This window comes from Momordica charantia (genome assembly GCF_013281855.1).
Source record: "Momordica charantia cultivar OHB3-1 chromosome 1 unlocalized genomic scaffold, Mcharantia_2.0 BLBB01000001.1, whole genome shotgun sequence".
Taxonomy (NCBI): Eukaryota; Viridiplantae; Streptophyta; class Magnoliopsida; order Cucurbitales; family Cucurbitaceae; genus Momordica; species Momordica charantia.
In genome coordinates this window covers 19,947,833-19,966,664 of record NW_028275157.1, presented here as the reverse complement: position 1 = coordinate 19,966,664, position 18,832 = coordinate 19,947,833, and the positions used below count along the sequence as shown (strand labels likewise).

Sequence of the window (18,832 nt, the reverse complement as noted above, 5' to 3'; positions counted from 1 at the left end):
AATCCTAACATATAAAATCATAAATAATGAAAAGTATACCAATACCAAAAAAGTAGGGTGAATTCAATTTCCTGGAATGGCGTATGTGGAAATCGTAAGCTATTTCTATATGATGTGCAAATTCTTTTGACTTTGACCAAATATGCACCCTATTTTTTATAATAATTTTAAAACCTACCTCAATTTTGAAATTTCTTACTTAATTTATATTTCTTTTAATTTTATTTTGAAATCTACATTATTTCTGTAATTTATTTTCTAAATAGCATTATTTTTAAAATTAGCCCATGAAACTAAAATTTATTTAAAAATATAATCATTATTTCTTATTTTGAGCATTTTTTCTATATTAAGAATTGCGAATTACCCAGTATCAATTCTTTCCACTAATCGACGTTCATATTATCCATTAATTTTTTACTTGCACGGAAATTTCTTTGGATTTCGGTATCGGATTGTGTTTTCATGAATCCGTCATTCGTTTTGGTGAAGATTTCAGCAGCGATTTCTGATTTCATGCGATAAATGGCTCTTCTCGGCTCCGCAATTAAAAACGAGGTGCGGTTTCAATTCCCTAATTCGATGTTCTTTTCCATTTATCTGTCTGCCATCTTCGGTTCTGTCTATTTAATTTACTCATGAATCAGGTAAAATCGTTTGAATATTATACTTAAGGTCTTCGAGATAAAGGGAGTGTGCAAGTTAGTGGGTCGGATGGAAGAGGTGTCGTATGTTTTACATTCACCGATCTCTTATGTAGGATCCACTTTGTTTTCGTCATTTTTTTGTGACGAATTTTATTTGGCATGGAGGAAAACCAATTGAACTCCATTGCAGGAAGCTATTTGTTTTACTGGGCAGGGTTGAGATAAAATTAACCAGTTGACTTCATGGATTCTTCAGGTTGAATATTATTTTTTATTAGCGTCTATTGAGCTAAGGTTAGGGATAAAAGTTCGAAAGATTGCTGAAATCTGTGTTGGAAGGATATGACAAGAACTCGAATGTAGTATTGATTGTGTCCTTTAGGAAGTCGATCTGTCGGGCCTGGTACAGATATGGACATGATACAATTTCTGGAAATTATTATAAATGCTCTCTGACATGGGAGAGAAATGATATTTGGGATCTCTGTTGCAGGTTGGATTGCAGCTGCTTCTATATCCTCTCGGTTCTAATGTTGTTGTTCGTACAGCATGGTAAGCTTTGACATTAGAACTCCTTTAAGAGGTGGTCTTGTTTGTCTTAACGCCTTTCCTAGTAGCTTGTTCAACTTATTTTTCATTTTGTTCTAAGAAATGTACTAGTGGGAGATGCAATTCTGAAATCTGAATTAGGAGAGTGTGCTTTTAATTGGACTACTTTTATACTATTATTATTAGCTGCATCCATGGTATGAGTCATGTGACCCTTTATCTACTGGTTGTCATTATGGCTTTTGGCTTGTTTAGCTGCTCTGTAGGGATTGTCTTACCCGTGTATTCCACCTTCAAGGCAATTGAGAAGAAAGATCAAAATGAGCAGCAGAAGTGGCTTTTATATTGGGCAGGTTGGGATTTTATTTTATTTTTTCAGTTTTTTCCACTATCTCCCCCCTTGTGCTCTTTTGCTCCTGACAGTTAGCCTCGAATTGCTCCTTCATTGATTTTTTGTTTTTTGGCTTTCTTGATATTAGATTTGAACAATGGATTGTCTTTTACTGAGAAATATGCTAGATTTATTTTGAGCAAACCATGCCATGGTTATTAGAACTTCAATTTGCTGCCAATGAACTACCTTAGGGTTGGCATGGTGATCACTGGGATAAGTGAAAAAAAGTAAACAAACATAAATCCTACGAGTTTCTTAGCAACCAAATGTCGTAGGTCCAACATTTGTTTCGTAAGATTAGTCGAAAAGGGTGTAAATTGACCTAGACACCTAAGAATATAAAAAGGTTTACTTTCTTCGAGATCGAATGCGGGGGGAGAGTGTAGACTAATCCTGTTACCTCATGGATAGTTGATTTGACAAATCCATAACTAGAACATTGTAATTGACTTAGTCTGGCTTATCCATTGTTGTAATGAATAAAATACTGAAATCTATTTGATGGGCTTGGCAGATCATACAACTGATTTTTTCCCTTTTTATTCTACTAATCATTTGTAATGTTATATGAGTATTAACATGTCTGTAAATCTCTGTATTCTATCTAATGTGTCAGCATTTATCATTCTGGTGGAATAAAGATGTTCAGATACTTGACTTGTTGCATGAGATTTTTCTTACTTCCATGAAATTCTAATGTACACCTTCATGGTAATTGCTATAATGCTATCAATGACATTAATCTCTTCTGTAATTGCATTAGTACAGCTTATGGATCTTTCAGCCTTGTTGAAGTGTTCTCAGACAAACTTCTTTCATGGTATCATTCTTTAACACTTACATTTCCTACTGTCTAATGTAATGTATATGCATCTCGGTTTAAAAGAGGGAGCAAAGATAAGGTATCCTCCCAAAGGAGATTACATAAAAGTATTTCAATTGGTGTATTGAAAACATGTCATAATTACATAAAAGGTTTGATGTCTCCCGGGTTCAGGTCTTGGGGTGGCGTGGGTGTTCTTGGGTATAGGAGAGCAAAGCTCCAACTCCCAATTATAAAAAAAAAAATTACATAAAAGGTTTGATAGTATAATTCAAATTTCCTCTGATTCCCTTGCCTTTTCTTAAAAAGTTCTTTGGTCTTTTCCTAACCAAACAAACTGCAAGGCACCAAATAAAACTACAAAAACATATTGGACCACCATTAAACCTTGTTATATAATCCAGTCCTTGATATCAAGTAGTAGGCATATCTGTGCTCTGATACTGATTGTGTGCTTTTTTTTTCTTTTTTTATCTGTTATGAAATTGCAGGTTTCCAGTTTACTATCATCTGAAGTTTGCATTTCTTGTTTGGCTGCAGCTCCCAGCAACTGATGTAAGTATAGATTTGTGTCTTTATGAATCTAGTTTTTGTAGGAAACAAAAGTCTGGTTAAATCACAAAGCCACGTAGGGGAATGAACCTTGTGAGAGTACTCAGGAGTTTGCGAAAAGATCCACCAATTAGAGTTAATTACTAAAGGGGTTATAAATACAAAATATTTCGAGGACATCAATCTAGAAATAGAAAAGACTCAAAGTTAAGAAAAGGATGAAATTCCTATCTCCTTCAGAGATCTCCTAGCATTTCGAGGACATCAATTGTAAGTATGGATTTGTGTCTTTATGAATCTAGTTTTTGTAGGAAAAAAAAGTCTGGTTAAATCACAAAGCCATGTAGGGGAATGAACCTTGTGAGAGTACTCAGGAGTTTGCAAAAAGATCCACCAATTAGAGTTAATTACTAAAGGGGTTATAAATACAAAATATTTCGAGGACATCAATCTAGAAAGAGATCTCCTAGTATTTCTTTCCAGATGTAAGAGCCAAGATAATCCTTTAACAGAGATAGGCGTTGATGCTAGAATTCTATGCCAACTTAAACCAAATAGATTGAACAAACGATTCAAGCACTTCAAAATATTCCCACTAATATTTACATCGGATGCACCAATATAGGGAGGGGCAGCTATGGGGTTTCTTGTTTGCACCACCCCAGCAGTGTTTATGCTTTGTAGGGCCGCAGCCTGAATGGAGTCTTGACTCTCTTAAGCATTTTCCTTTCCCCGACAACCTTAAGAGTGAGCTTTTGGGATCATGGTAATATTACCAAATTAATACCTAAAAAGTGATCTGCAAAGAAAGACACTTGAAAAAACACCCACTGAACCTAGGAAGATTGTGATGAAAATTTTAGCTTTTTCCTCTATGAGATGAGCCCATTAGACATATGGATAGTATAAGATAAATGAGTAAGCTAAGCCTAAAGGTACTTCACTTGGATCCTCTACCTACGATGTATACTCAAATCGGATATACACACACACACACACACACGTACACTTGTGTGTGTGTATGATGGATCAAGAATAGACAGAAATAGGATATTTATAATAAAAGTATGTTTCTAAAGTGGCAATTTTATGATTGTATACCATAGCATTTTCGATTAAAAAACTGCCTAGAGAAGAATGACCACTAGTTCTGAACTCCAGTTACCACTCTCCTTTTGCTCTCTCACCATCAATTCATCTGTCAATGCAGTCTCTAGTTAGCTAACAGAATCTAACTGCTCGCCATCAATTCATCTGTTAATGCAATCTCTATCTAGCTGACAGAATCTAACTACTCAGTGTTTTAAGTTTTTAACTATTAAATATTTCCACATGGAATTTCTATACTCTTTATTTTTACTGGTTTTTCCTAATGTGAGTACATATCACATATGTACAAGGCGACCAAAGGATGGAGTATGACTTGAGGTCATCTCATTAACTTTAGTTTTAATTTGATGCATAAAACAAAAAAGATTAGAGTTCTAGTAAAAAGTAATAAAAGGGTGAGAGAAGGAAAGGAAGATCAGGAAAAGGGTTGGAGGAGGGTCATAGAGTAGTTGCCTTGCCGCTTGCCACGTCTGTGGCCAGGCAAGGGTCAGTTCCCGAGGCTCACCATTAAGAACAACTGAGTTGTGATTGTACTTATATTGGTAGAGTAACAGTCACGAGTCGGTAGAGTAACAGTCATGAGTCAGAGACTCAGAAAGTAGTTATTAACCTCTCAATCTAGCCTGTATTGATAGTAAAGATGGGACGTCCTAAAAACGATGCACACGTAGGTTGTCCGGAAAACGATGCACACATAGGTCGTCCAGAAAACGATGCAAGACGGTTGGAAATCTTAATTTTGAGTGCTTTGGAGTGGTCTCGGAAGTAAAATCAGATTTGCCAATACTGGGATAAACAAAATCAGTTGGACGTCAGCAAGCCATCAACAGTCGCTATCTCTACTGTCTACAGATCCATATAGTATCAGATTTTAGAAGGTCCCGTTGAATGTCTTCTGAACAATTTTCTTCATAATACAATCTGTTGCAATTACAGGGGGCAAAGAAATTATACGCTACCCACCTGCGTCCTTTCTTCCTTAGGCATCAAGCGAGGGTGGACCGAATTTTGGGCTCTGCTTATGGTGAAATGGTAACTCCTCATAATCACGTCTGTTTTTCAAGGAGCTTGTAGACCCTTCCATCTTATATTTAAAAGTGATATTCAAGATTCACATATCTAAATTCCACTGTTCTAAACAAACCTAAAGAGATTTAATATTCTCTTCCTAATAGTCTTTTGGAGATCTCTGAACAATTTGAAACGGGCATTTTCGATCTTCCATTGCAGGTTAAAGTCATCAGTGCACATCAAGCAGAAATTCAGTGCTTTAGGACCATGATTGTTAAGATAATGGGATCAGGTGAGGACGTAGCTCCCTTGTATTGCTTAATTTACCAATCCTCCTTTTAACTGTTTTTTTTTTCCTCCGCCGCTGGAACAGAGGAACGAACATCAGGGCTTGGGCCACCCAGACCAAATCAAGCCGGAAGGCACCTAGCCATTGAGGATCAATCGACGCTAGACTCAGATACAGAGTCTGATCTTAACGATTGATTTCTCATAGCCTACAATTTCCGTTGGTGTAATTATTAGAATATGAACTCCCGATGTTTGGGAAGGCTTTTTTAGGTAGCCGCATGTAAAAATGAGTGCGACATTTTGGGCATTGAATGAACAATCTTGTTTCACAATACCTTTGACTCAGAAATGAACTACAGCAGTCAATTCCAACTATTGCAAGTGGGAATTTTTTTAGAAGTATTTGTAATCTCCTACAGTATTTGTGATCAAGTAGTGAGTGAAAATTTCTTTTATAATGTTACAGTTGAAACAGGGTCAAGCGTATAGATTAGTCAGAAAAATAAATTTCTATACTCCTACAACAAGATAATAAATCTGAGTTAATATGGTTCCCTCTTCCCAGGCCAGAATCACAGCTCTTTCATAAATGGTGTGAATTGTGAATGGCTGTCTTCAGTTGTTACCCTCGCTGCCCCGAGACTGGGTAGCCGGTGGAGTTGTTCCCTTTTCAAAGTTAGCTAATGCCTCCGCTCCACAAAATCGTGTCAATTCTTCCTGTTTGGACAACAAAATTAAACAGAGTTCAGTCTCCTTGAGGACAAGATTTGGTTAATTCTTTTAAAGAACCAAATAGCAGCAGCATAAATGGGAAGAATATTTGACCTTGATGGAACTATTCTCTGAAGTTAGCTTCTCACATTCCTCGGACAGCCTCTGTAGCTCATCCCTTAGACTGCGATTCTCGTTGTTCAATGTCTGCACTCTCGCTTGTAATTCTTCGCACTCCGCCTGTCATTAATAGGCGCAGGTGATTAGGAAAAAAATTCTAGTATAAAAGTATGGATGCTCCTACTTGCTATAACTCGATCAACGTAAAATTGTAGCAATCAACGTAAAATCGTGCAAAGAAAAATGTATATGCTACGGAACTTTTCAAGTATGGGGAGGATAGAAGGATAGAGCATAATCACCAAACTTATTGTTAAAAAAACCTAGACAATAACGAGGCAAATCAAGATTGGAATACTGTGTATTAAACTACACACACCTATCTCTGTCTTTATTTTATTTTGATATCTATTATATGGAAATTTTGCATTAAGATTTCTCCACGTATTTTTTTTTAAATAAAAAATCTCTATACTCCGAAAAAATTGCATCACAGTCGATATCTCAACTCGGGCCAAAATTGTATGTCTTACTTCTCCATTGATATTTACGAAAAAGCCGACACTAAACAAAATATGCACTTTTCCAGCGTACAAAGATTTATCAGATTAATGTAGAAATTAGACCAAATAGAATTGATTTTTACCAAATAAATTATGTAGAAAAGTGATTGAACAGAAATCATATTTTAAACTAGTTTTTAAAATATTTTACGATCTAATTACCATACTCATCTCCATCTCCCCATCCCCCTTTAAAATAATTCTTTTAAGAAAAAATTCTCCATCCCCCTTTAAAATAATTCTTTGAGGAAAAAAAAAGGGTAGCGCCCAACAAGCGGAAATCATGCTCGCTAAATTATAAAATACGGGTACCAAAAATGGTAGAAAATAAACATACGTGAGCATGTATAATACCTGCTTACGTAATCTTGACCGTCTGGCAGACTCTCGGTTAGATTGTTTCCTTTTCTGTCTTTTTAGCTCACGTTCATCCTACCAATCGGCACAGACGCCAAACAAAAAGAATTTCAATGAAAATTGACAGCATATCGAAGTATCCGAGGCTGAATACTGATTGATTACGTGTATGAAATGAGAAAGGAACTGCTATAGGTGTATGTCTATTAACATATTAAACAAAATTCAACATAATAAATAGTCCATTTCCCTCCAGAGTTCGAAAGAATTTCAATATTATGAATGAAAGGGGGGGTGTATAGCTCATACTTGAACCCATTGTTCGGACATCACACCATCACGACCAACCATTGCTGCTGGAACCATAGCTGAGGATACAGCGTTTGGTCTCCCTTTTGCAGCCCCAGCGGCAGCAGTGGTGGCATTCCACAAATCCATTCCCATGTTCAGATTGGTTGCAGGAATGGAGGTAACGGGTTTCCCAGTCACTGAAGATTTAGCATTTGGTCCACCCGTTTTGTTTTGTGCGTTGGCTCCTGAAAACAAAGTGCTATTACAGCACCAATAGCAGCATATATAAATAGTATAACTCAAAATTGAAGTTAAAAATAATACCATCTGCTAGCATCTGGTTGAAGCTTCCCTTCTTATTTGCAGAAAATTCCTGAAAAGAAATGGGAATACTCTCACTAGTACAAGCCCATCATAGTGGTAGAAACCATTCAGGCGATTGAAAAATCTTGAAGAACTAACATGAGGCAAGAACGATAAATTGCCGTCCCTTTTTCGGCAAACTCATACAGAGAGGCTCCAGTAGCTTCTTTTGTCATTTAAACCAAGTGATAGTGCACATATCTAACAAAATAACAAATGTATCAAAAGCACATACCTGTTGGTTAGCATTCTCATCACTACCTTCTGATGAGCCCTCCGTACCACTTTCAGCACTACAAATACCAGAAAGTTCCAGGTCAGATGGGGGGTTTACTCCAAACAAGAACACAACATATACCAAGCCTCGTGTTAAAACACCTTTGAGAAGCACCATCATTTCCAGAACTTGAAGCCCCCTTTCCACTTTCCCCAGTCCTAGCACCACCTGAACCGGCATTTCCAGACGTGCCCTTGGATTTTTTTGAGGCCCTTTCTTTTCCATTAGGAGATTTTCCTTCATATTCTGCGTTGATTGGTGCAGAGCCAGGAGTCTACAAACGAGAAACATGTATATCAACAACCAACTTAAAAGCCTTCTATTCTACTTTCACTGATTTGAATATGAATAAAATCCACCAACTCCATCGTGTAAAATGGAGATTACCACGGTCATATTAGGATGGGCATAAACTCCCCCAGGAGGATATATTGCTGGATAAGGTACTGGAGTCCCATAAGGTGGCATCAAAGGATGCTGAAAAAATGTTGACACAAAATTAAGAAAACAGGAAATTTATCGTCCCCTATGGAAAATGTCAAACGCCCTACGACTTCCAAGGGACAATAGACAATTACAATCACCTGACTTCCCCAGAGGTAAGGGTGGGGAGTTGGAGAAGCAACAGTAGATGCAAAAAAGGGAGGTGGAGTAGCACCAGCACCATAATAAGCCTAAAAAAGAAGCTAAATTTGAGACAGCAGTATTCATCGAGATCTTCAAAACAACTTCAGGGGCTTAATGATTCAAATGGCAGGTAATATAAAATCAAAACACCATATCCACCTGCATTGAGCTTGACCAATCAGGATATGAAGGTGTCGGGGGTATTTCCTGTGCGTAACAATCAAAATAACTCAAGATGTGGGCAAGGTGAGAATGAAACCTGGGAAATGTGAGGAAGGTTATATTACCTGAGATGAAGAGGGAGGTTTAGAAGTTTTAGAAGGCGTGCCCTCTTCTCCTGTCCCCATCAACCAACGCTGAAAACACTATAATTCAACAATTTCCTAGTGACAGTCCTGCGTCCTTGATGATATCTACGACCAACCTGATAATCAGCTATCAACTACAATGAATTGGACTTCGGGAAAAGAAAATGAGAGCCATAAATACACTTGAATTATTAGAGAGAGAGAGAGAGAATTGTTAATTTAGGAAAAAACAACATAATTTCATTCAATAAGTACGTCAGGCAATAATAAATTCATAGCAGGGCTATCTCGGTACTAATCTATGGAGTTATTACGATGCAATGCGATGGACACCATTCAACACTTCGAAAGTGAAGATAGACAATATCTATTTAGGTTGCGGTAAATTGGGTCTGAATATTAGACCCCAGATTTCCAAATAAGGATCTACTTTCTCGAATTAGTGATCCTTCTAATAATCTGTCACCCCCCTAGACGCCTAATCATACTCAATCCCTCGAATAACTATCTCTACTCGTTCATTGAAATTAATGATCAAACGTTCATTTTGATTCTCAGGGACTCGCTCTTCAATTTCCCTAATCATTAAGTTCCGACATAGGTGCCAAAAAATTATGCGATTGAGCATGTTTCTATATTTGTAATTTACGTCCATAGTGGGAAATCGAACATGTAATACGTACACCTACCTATAAGAACACATCTTTCGATCTATTCCAATCCCCAAATTTATGGGTATAATCATTCAAGCAAAACCAAAAACAAAAAAAAAATTCCCACAGAATTCCTTGCTTATAGATTTGCGGTATAGGACTCCACTAATCGTCGAATTAGAAATAGAGGGCCACATATTGGGGGGGAAATCGTAAGTCATCAACGCAAAATCTGGACGCATGGATTAATGAAACGAGAAACTTAGTTTGAGTAACAGAAGTAAAAGAAAATCGAAAGAAGTTGAATTGAGTTAGGAAACCAAAAGACGGCCAAGATATTTCATATCCCAAGATTAATTCGAAGATACCAGACAGCCGGATGGAAAAAAACTATAAAAACGAAACAAAAATTAGGACCAAATACGACCAAATGTTCCAATACTACGTGTCTATGTAAGAAGAAACTACAACTTTGGAGAGAGAGAGAGAGAGAGAGAGAGAGAGAGAGACCTGCTTTCATGGCGCAATGAAACTTTCAGAGAAATGATGTGGAAGTCCAGGTGGAAGGCGCGTCTGTATTTAGGTCGTTGACTCGAAGATCAACGGTTGAGAATTGCGGATTCTGGACCTCTCGAAATCCAATCTCCCGCAGGCAAAAACCTAGTCTCTCTGTGGGCGAGTTGTCCGTCGCCGGTGACGACCGGTGGCGGCTCAGATCAACAGTACGGCGGTGGTAGGGGATAGCGCCACCACTGAACCTGCCTCTGCCGACTAAAACGGCTGCGCGTGCAAAACGGAGAGAACGGATCCGGTTTGGCGGTGCGATGTCCTTATAGGATAACCCGGGTTAACTTTAAACGACGCCTTCGGGTTAGGGTTTCGCCAATTGACACGTGCGAGAAAGATCCTTCCAGCTGTCCACGTTTTACTGGATCACATTCGTGACGAAGCCAAACTTCGGTGACTCATCGTGACAGCTAATGGATAACCTTAAATATTCTCCTCATTTTTTTCCTACCTTTTGTGAACTATATTAATCTTTATTATTTCTTCCTTTCTAAACATAATTTCCTTTTAAGAATTCAACGTTGTAAATATTATATACGGTAAACATTTTTCCTTTTTTCCTTTTTTCAAGATAAAAATGATTAATAAAACCAGAGAATTTTAGATGTGAGTAATTCAATAAAAATAAAGGATAAAAATGAGGAGGCATAGTCAATTTGTATTTCATTTATTGATGTGTTCGCAAATTTGTTTATTAAAAGAAAACAACCTGTGTTTGTAATTGCAATTAATAATCTGTTCTTAAAAAAAATACATATATATATTGTAATTAATAATCTGTCACGTGGTATGTGAATATAAATAATGTTTTCACCACCAGCACACCATCAAATCTGATCAATGCTACTTTGCAAAAGAAAATGATAACTAAATAAAAATACCGCTTCCTCACATTTCTACTCGATTTGTATTTTGGTCCTTAAATTTAAAAAATATTATTTTTAACTTTTGAATTTTAATTTAGTTTTTAATTGATTTATAAAATTTGAATTTCGTTTTTAATTGGTATCAATATTGAGTTGTTAACTTAACTAACGAAATGATGATGTGATAGTTAATATATATGGACTAAACTTTTTTAAATGATGATTAGATTCTAATTTACCATGCGAATCACTAAATTTCAGCCAACCAAATTCATCGAGGTTTTTATTAGTCATTTGAGATATCTCACATTATTTAATCAACATGTATTTATTATCATATCATCATTTTGTAAGGTCAATTCAACTCAATGATTAATTAGAAACCAAACTCAAATCTAAATCACCAATTAAAAACTAACATGTCATCTTTAAAACTTAAAAATTAAGTAGAAACTAACTTAAAATATCAAGGGACTGAAAGTGATTATTTTTTAATTTACGGACCAAAACTGTATTTTTACCCGCTCATCCAACAAAAAAATAAATTTATCAATTGTATTTTAATCCTTCTTTCAGATTCACATAAAAATTAGATGGATTCCAAATTCCAAATGTCTATGGAGATCCATAGCTTTCATTGGTTGAATGTCCAACAAAAACTACAGTTTATAAATAACCATATTTTATTAGTGAACTTATTTGACAAAAACGCGGAACAAATATGTGGACAACTTTTTCTTTATAAAAAACTGAGGTGGCTAAATATTTAAATTAAAAAATGGTTAAAAAGGCATAGCCCTAGTTATTAGTTTTTGGACCAAATTAAATGAATCAAATCTATCAATTTTAAGTGAATATATAAGGGGGGAATCTAAATTGTGATCAATTTTTTTTTTCTTTTGCATAATATAAGATCTTTACCCATAACAAGGAAGTAACCTTTTTTTTTTCTTTTTCAATTAGTTTATCATTAGTCTTTTAAAATGGTAATAAGAATTTGATTGAAAAATTAAGGATGAAATTAAAAAAAAAAAATACACAGAATACGGAGGACGGCTGAATTATTTGAAAGTTATACAGAAATAATGTCATCAGAAATCAGAATATTAGGTAGATGACAAATAAATATTTCAAAAATGTCAACCATCTTTTTAATAATACTTTTTTCGCGGTTTGAACAATAAACATATTCATTCAAGTATTTTATTTGTTAGTGTCGTATAATTATCAGGTAAATGCCCTAATTTCTTGAACCTTAGTAGTTTTTCGTGCATATCAGTGATGAAATGATAATTTATTTAAAAGTGCTTAAAGATAAGTTATATATATTATTGTCCACGTAAGTGGATGATGAAAATGGTGATTTTGAAAGTCTCAAGCCATAATCACTCACGATTATAGCACAGTAACTAAGATCAAAGATTCCATTCTTACTAAAAACATTCATTAATGAAATGAGTAGATGTCTCAGTGATTAGAAACATATTACTTATTTGTTTAGTAAATTTATGAATTCAACTCTCTAAAATCATATTATTTGTACAAACTCTTCTTTAACCTCGCAGTAGAGTTCATAACAGCTCTTATTCAATGAAAGTTTATACATTCACTCAATCATAAATCTTGTTAATGTAACCAAATTAAGCATGATTCAATTGGTTAGATATGGGTAGAGGCTAGATACCCGAATCAGAAAAAATTATTGAATCCAACTAGATAAATATTTGAATAATAAATTAAATTAACGGCTACACTGTACTAAAATTCTGAACAAAAAGATCCAAATTCAAAGTTCCAGGCGAGTGCATCCAGCATTGATTAAAGGACAAAAGTAACACAACTCAGCTTATGATTGATCCTCTTTTTTCCGGACATTTCACCAATCAGCTACACAGTTTGCCCACATGACAACCCTTTTAGGCCTTAATGAACTTAGACAGCAAAATGAAGAAAGCACAGACCCAGAAACTGTTCAAAAGTGAGCAAAGAAACATCCTGTTGATCAAAAGCTGCTATATCCTTCTCGCTGTTCTCGTCTTTCCTTTATGTACAGTGTCTCTAACAAAATTGGATCTGGGTAACTACCCATCTCCTCTGAAACTGTAGTTACAAGTTAAAGAGACAAAATCTAACCGACCATTTACACCTATTTTTCAGAACATGACCCAACAAAACCTGTCAGTTAATCAGACAAGCAGTAGTTGTAGCAGCATTTTAGGCAGGATGAAGAGTTTCTATGCGATCTTCCGGCCTTGTGCTGTCTCTTACTCAGAGAAGACGATGTGTCTGATGCACATTCGACTTCCTCAGTCTGCTCCACCATGTTAGGAAACCCAGATTCTCTTAAGACAAAAGTTTGAAGAAGATTACACAGAGAATCTGTAACTTCTGTAAATTCGGGACGGCCACTGGGATCCTCAGCCCAGCATGACTGCAAGAGAGGGGCAATATCTTCTGGGATTTCCTCGAGACTTGGTCTTATTTTCTGAATGAAGAAATGATAAATCACTGTCATTGGAGAATTTGGCCAGTTTCAATTGATAATACAACACAGCAAAAGTTTTTCTTTTAGTTGGTGTGCTAAAGGAGTCGTGATGAATAGGTCATATATGGTGGTCCACACCATTTCCTAATCCTTGGATGTGACGTTTTCTTAAACTCTCTTGAATTTGGCTAGAAAGGTATTGTCTTGGTGTTCTGACTTCTAACACATATCTAGAAGTTTATATTGGCTTCAAAAGGAACATGTACTCCTAGTTTCTTTCTGTTCTTAAGTTTTCCGCAACTTTCTCAACCATTTTTTCCAAGTGAATCTTAACATAAAATAAACTGCAGAAATTTAACATACTTTTTATAAGTATGAGCCATCTCAATGGAAAATTCACATGTCAAAATCATACCTTGGCTGTGGCATATGCTACCATAACATTGTTTCTGCCCTTGTATGGAGTCTTGTTCGTCAGCAATTCCCAGAGAATTATTGAGAAGCTGTAGACATCTGCCTTGTGATCATAGCATTTCTTGCCTCCAACAGGCAATGGATCAATGCTAAATAGCTGATAAGAAAAGTGATACGTTAACAAAATAAAACACACTCGGAGATGAACTTTCTTGAACCATACAAACAAAAAAGTTACCTCAGGGGCCATCCAACGGTAAGTACCCGCCTCAGTAGTCATTTCACCAGATATCTCCTCTCTAGCTAACCCAAAATCTGCAAGCTTAACCCGTTGCTTGTCTTCTGTCAGCAGTAGATTGCCTGAGTAAACATGAAGACTGTTTACTAAAACTTACGGTGATTATACCCAAGTGTCCTAGTGGTAAGGATTCGAGATGTTTGTAAATACCCTTCTTCAAAAGTCTTGATCCAAGTCCCTAAGTTTAAAACTTAATAACTTAAAATTTCTGTCGTATTTTAGAACTAGCTTCGGGATGAGCCTTGAGCGAGCTCCTCAAGAAAATTAGTGGAGGCAGGTTATGAGTATAAATGTATAATGCAAGGAGTAGAGCCGCACCCGGTTATTGAAGAAAAATAAAATTAAAAAAACTGGTGATTGTGGACAGGAAAGATGATATTGTAATGTAGATGAGAAACAGCACAGTACTTGGCTTTAAGTCGCGATGAATGATGCCATTTGCATGCAAGTATGCCATTACTCGTGATAGATCTAGAGCAAAACTTAAGGAAAGTTTCGGATCTGGGGTATCTGGGCGAATGCTCCACAAGTACTTCTGAAGTGTTCCACCTCTCATAAGCTCAGTGATTATCATCAATGTCGGCTCTAGGGTAGCGCCAATGAACTGTTTTAAGTAGATAGGGTATATCAGCAACCATACTCGAGGCATGGATGAAAATCTATGGTTTATAATGCTCCTCTATCATGGTAATCAGAACAAGACAATAACTCAAACTTCCATGGGCAAATTCAAGCCAAGTAATTTCTATGTTTACCAATGAGGAGTGGAACTGAATTTAAATGGAGCCAAACAAAAAAATAAAAAAGAAGGAAAATATCATTTCTTAACTATTAGAAATACTGGACATATGTTCTGAAAAATCAGCTTTACTACACGTGAGATAGTGAAAATAAAGAATTAACTATTAAAGATAGCTAAAGTTCAAGTACAAAGAGTCTATAAATCTTCGAAGTAAACTACATATCATATCACGTCACAAAGAAACCTCAAAATTTAAAGTTTTAAACATATAATCACTAAATATACTTGTAACCCGCCATCGCCATTTTCCCCATCATTAGACTTATAACCCTCCATATTTTCCTCTATAGTTTAATTCTTTTAACATGTGCCTCCACATCTATTAAAGAGAGAGAGGAAGCCTTCTGTTCAAGTTTTTCCTTGCTTCACTTAATTTAACTCTAGTCTATAAGAAAAAATGTTATAATTAAGCAAGAAGCGCACGCTAAACAAGGTGAGGCACCTTATCTTTCTTAAACTTTTTAAAACAATGGAAGGATTGACCAATAAAGAGATCGTGGAGACCTGAAAATCCACAAACACGCAAGTTCCTTTCCTTTTTTCACTCTCTTGCCTTATCCACAACAGCAATACGTATATGACATACAATTGTACAGCATAAAGATTCTAGGACAGAGTTGCATTACAAGTAGTTCAGTATCTTGATAACTAATTAGTGAGAAGTTACAGTGAATTCTAGGAGTTACAACAAGAGAATTACCTGAATAACGTTCTCATGATTCACCCTTGATAGCAATATAACCTCTCTCTGAAATCTTTCCTTTCTTTCAAAACTAATAGCTGAAGTTCTGCTTGGCTGTATAACCTTCACGGCGACAGGCCGGTAATCGTACCTGTACAATGTCAAAAATCTTATCTTAATTGCATTGCACTATGAACAAAATAGTAGCAAAATCGCACCTATTTGATTGAACAGTCCAGATTTGGCCCATTGCGAGGACAGAAGAAACAGATACGACACATTTCTTTGTACAACCACCACGGGTTCTTAATACAAATAATAATAATAAAAGAACCGATGAATTCATCTACAGCGACAAACATTAGGCGTGTATCTTCTTCTTTCTCGCAGACCCAATAATTCATACTAATCGGGGATTTCACACGACAAGAAATAAATAGTTGGAAGAAGAACGCTAAATCGAGAGTAAAATCGTATTCGTGTCAACAATGTGAGAAACCCAGAAAGAAAAAACGACGAAAAGTAAGCGAAAGAGAGAAACCTACAGTCCTTCGTAGACAATGGAGCATGAACCTTCTCCAATGACTTGACCAATCTTCAAACCAGTAGGGTCAATGAGCAAGCTAGGTTCGATCTTGAAGACGAATTCGGAACCCAAATCTTCAAAATCGTCGTCCCCAACGAACCAACCGAAAGCGCCACCAATTGTCTTGAAGGAGTTGGAGCAGGAGCTTTCATCTTCTTCTTCTTCAGAACGGCCCGCCATTTTCGGAGTCTTCCAGTGCTCTCACTTCTCAGTCTATAGCATTGCAAAATCCCAAAAGAAAAAGAGAAAAAAAAAAAAATCAAAAGAAGCGCATCAGAAAATTGTGGGTTGTTCAAGAACAAACGAAACATGAAACGCGAAAAGATTAAAAATTATAATAACGATTAAGAAAAGAGATTAAAAAAATTAAAAATCAGGCTTTAATCGAATGTGATGATTTTAAAAGAATTTTAAAAAGTGGGGACTGAGGAAGCAAAGCCAAAAGAGAGGGAAAAAAAAACCTGTGACGTACACTTCTGGCCTCTGGGGAAACCAATAAAATTTGGTATATTAATCAAAATCAATGATTAATTTTGATTGGTTCATTTGCATCTGGTTACGCTGCGGTGACGCTGTATGGAGAGATTTGTCTTGAGGCTGCCACGTGTGCAGAGTGTAAGAACTCAGATGGTGATTGGTGGAGTCGCGTGGTGTAGGAAATGGCGACATGTAGACGATTGTGGCTCCGGTAATATGGAAATTTTCGGAAATATTTTGGGTGGTTTTGGGGAGTCCGTACGGTGTGCCCCATGTAATCGGGGAGTGGGAGACACGACGTGTCGTTCCTTTGCGTGTGCAACAAAATCCTGTTGGAGCTCCATAAACGTGACCATATTAAAAATCATGGTAAAATTATACAAAATATTTCTGAACCAGATATTTCCATATTATCGCTAAATTTTTAAAATTTCCTTTTAACCTTAGATTTAATTTTCTTTCTGTCAACTTTTTCATTAAAATTAAGATGAAAAAAAAGGCGCAGCAATAAATTGTAAAATAGTGAGACACGTGACATAAGATGGTAAGTTTGAATTATGATTATAAACTTTATGGTAGGTTTAAATTATGTTCTTATTTTTTCGAAAGTTTTCTTTTTAACTCTTTAACTTTTGAAGTTTATAGATTAAATATATACTGGTTTAGAAATGCAATGATATATTAAAAATAATTTAATATAGGAACTAAATAACACAATTCTAAAAGTTCATACACCAAAATTATAATTGAAATACCAGCTAAATATATATATATATTTCAGTATCCAATGTTCGAGAATTTTTCGATTTAGTACTTATTTTTTAAAATTTTTAATTTAGTTTGATGTGTTTTAACACTTTTTTAATTTAGCCAACCTACATTTAAACATTTTTTTTATTTAGTCTTTCATATTTTAAAAGGTTTTAATTTAGTATGTTTAAAAAAAAAGTTTTAATTTAGTCTCTCACCATTGTAAATGTTAAAATTGACTAATGATAAATTTACCTCATTATACTTATGAAATTGAATTGATAGGAGAAACAAATCATCCAAGGAATAAAATTTTTAAGACTCGTTTTGTAACATTTCATTTCTTATTTATAATTTCCAATTTTTCAGAAGCATAAATATTCAGTAACGGTTCATATTTCTCTATTCATATTCTTAAGAATTTCCAAAATTGTGTACAATTTTTAAAAACAACAGAATCAAACCTCTTATTCTTATTCCTATTCTCAATTTTTTTTCTAAAATGATAAAAAGCATTATTTCATTATTGACATATAAAAATGCATAACACATATCACAAAAAAAATATAAATATAATATAAACAATTGAAAATTCAATTTGCATATAAAATTTTTATCTTATTTAAATTTAAAATTTGAGAGAACAATAAACGAGTAACAAACATGTTTATGTTTCTTTTTTCAATCAAAGAGAGAAATTGAAACAAGAAAATGGTGTGAGATATAATTCTATTTCTATTGTTTGAAGATAACATATGATAAAACAATAAATAAGAACATTGTAAAATTAGTTAAACTTCTACTAATTTCTTAGAAATTTAGAGGAAGAATGAGATGTTTTATTTTTTAAATGACATTTTCCTTATCTAAATTCCTACAAACTCACCCGCCATTATGTTATACAAATTTATCGTTAGCTAATTTTAGTATATTTGACCTTAATGTCGTGGCAAGTTGTGTGGACGGTATTTTGACACGATAGGCTGCTAAAATACAAGGGGGAAAAAGGAGAGAGAAAAAAAAGGAAGAAAAAAATAGACACAATATTTGGCATTTTCTTGATTAATGGGATTTTATGAAACAATGTGACAACGTTGTGGTGTTTGTCGATTCTGGCACGGACTCTATAATTGTGGGCTGCACCAACTTAATTTATTGTTCCTCATTACGACACATTAGGATAAAGAATATACAAACATTGAAAAGTATATATTAATTTAATGTTTATTTTTGGGGATTGGAGTTTGATTCTTTAAGC

At 35.2% G+C, this 18,832-nt stretch overlaps 3 protein-coding genes across 7 annotated transcripts; 1 reads left to right on the top strand and 2 right to left on the bottom strand.

Moving 5' to 3' along the window:
• Positions 1-348: 348 nt before the first annotated feature.
• HVA22K (HVA22-like protein K) lies at positions 349-5,776 on the top strand. 2 transcript variants are annotated; one of them, XM_022277696.2, is made up of 8 exons: positions 349-558; positions 1,141-1,199; positions 1,452-1,549; positions 2,359-2,410; positions 2,905-2,968; positions 5,012-5,107; positions 5,306-5,378; positions 5,460-5,776. In XM_022277696.2, exons 1-8 carry the CDS (start codon positions 526-528, stop codon positions 5,570-5,572), a joined length of 588 nt encoding a protein of 195 aa, XP_022133388.1. In that variant the 5' UTR covers positions 349-525; the 3' UTR covers positions 5,573-5,776. The 2 variants fall into 2 exon arrangements, with proteins under 2 accessions (XP_022133388.1, XP_022133390.1); XM_022277698.2 differs by having other exon boundaries at positions 553-647.
• Positions 5,777-5,813: 37 nt separating this feature from the next.
• Positions 5,814-10,479, bottom strand: GBF1 (G-box binding factor 1). Of its 4 annotated transcripts, none has more exons than XM_088119681.1 (12): positions 10,158-10,479; positions 8,974-9,110; positions 8,846-8,893; positions 8,644-8,733; positions 8,450-8,536; positions 8,161-8,333; positions 8,018-8,075; positions 7,744-7,792; positions 7,438-7,664; positions 7,126-7,203; positions 6,203-6,328; positions 5,814-6,094 (listed from the first exon to the last, which is right to left on the bottom strand). In XM_088119681.1, exons 2-12 carry the CDS (start codon positions 9,031-9,033, stop codon positions 5,993-5,995), a joined length of 1,098 nt encoding a protein of 365 aa, XP_087975807.1. In that variant the 5' UTR covers positions 9,034-9,110; positions 10,158-10,479; the 3' UTR covers positions 5,814-5,992. The 4 variants fall into 4 exon arrangements, with proteins under 4 accessions (XP_087975807.1, XP_022133387.1, XP_022133385.1 ...); XM_022277695.2 differs by having other exon boundaries at positions 8,447-8,536; positions 8,974-9,099; positions 10,158-10,478; XM_022277693.2 differs by having other exon boundaries at positions 8,447-8,536; positions 10,158-10,477.
• A 2,314-nt stretch (positions 10,480-12,793) lies between these two features.
• Positions 12,794-16,916, bottom strand: LOC111005298 (serine/threonine-protein kinase STY17). The gene is made up of 7 exons (XM_022276749.2): positions 16,809-16,916; positions 16,307-16,560; positions 15,780-15,912; positions 14,686-14,881; positions 14,218-14,339; positions 13,981-14,136; positions 12,794-13,565 (listed from the first exon to the last, which is right to left on the bottom strand). Exons 2-7 carry the CDS (start codon positions 16,525-16,527, stop codon positions 13,263-13,265), a joined length of 1,131 nt encoding a protein of 376 aa, XP_022132441.1. The 5' UTR covers positions 16,528-16,560; positions 16,809-16,916; the 3' UTR covers positions 12,794-13,262.
• Between the last annotated feature and the right edge of the window lie 1,916 nt (positions 16,917-18,832).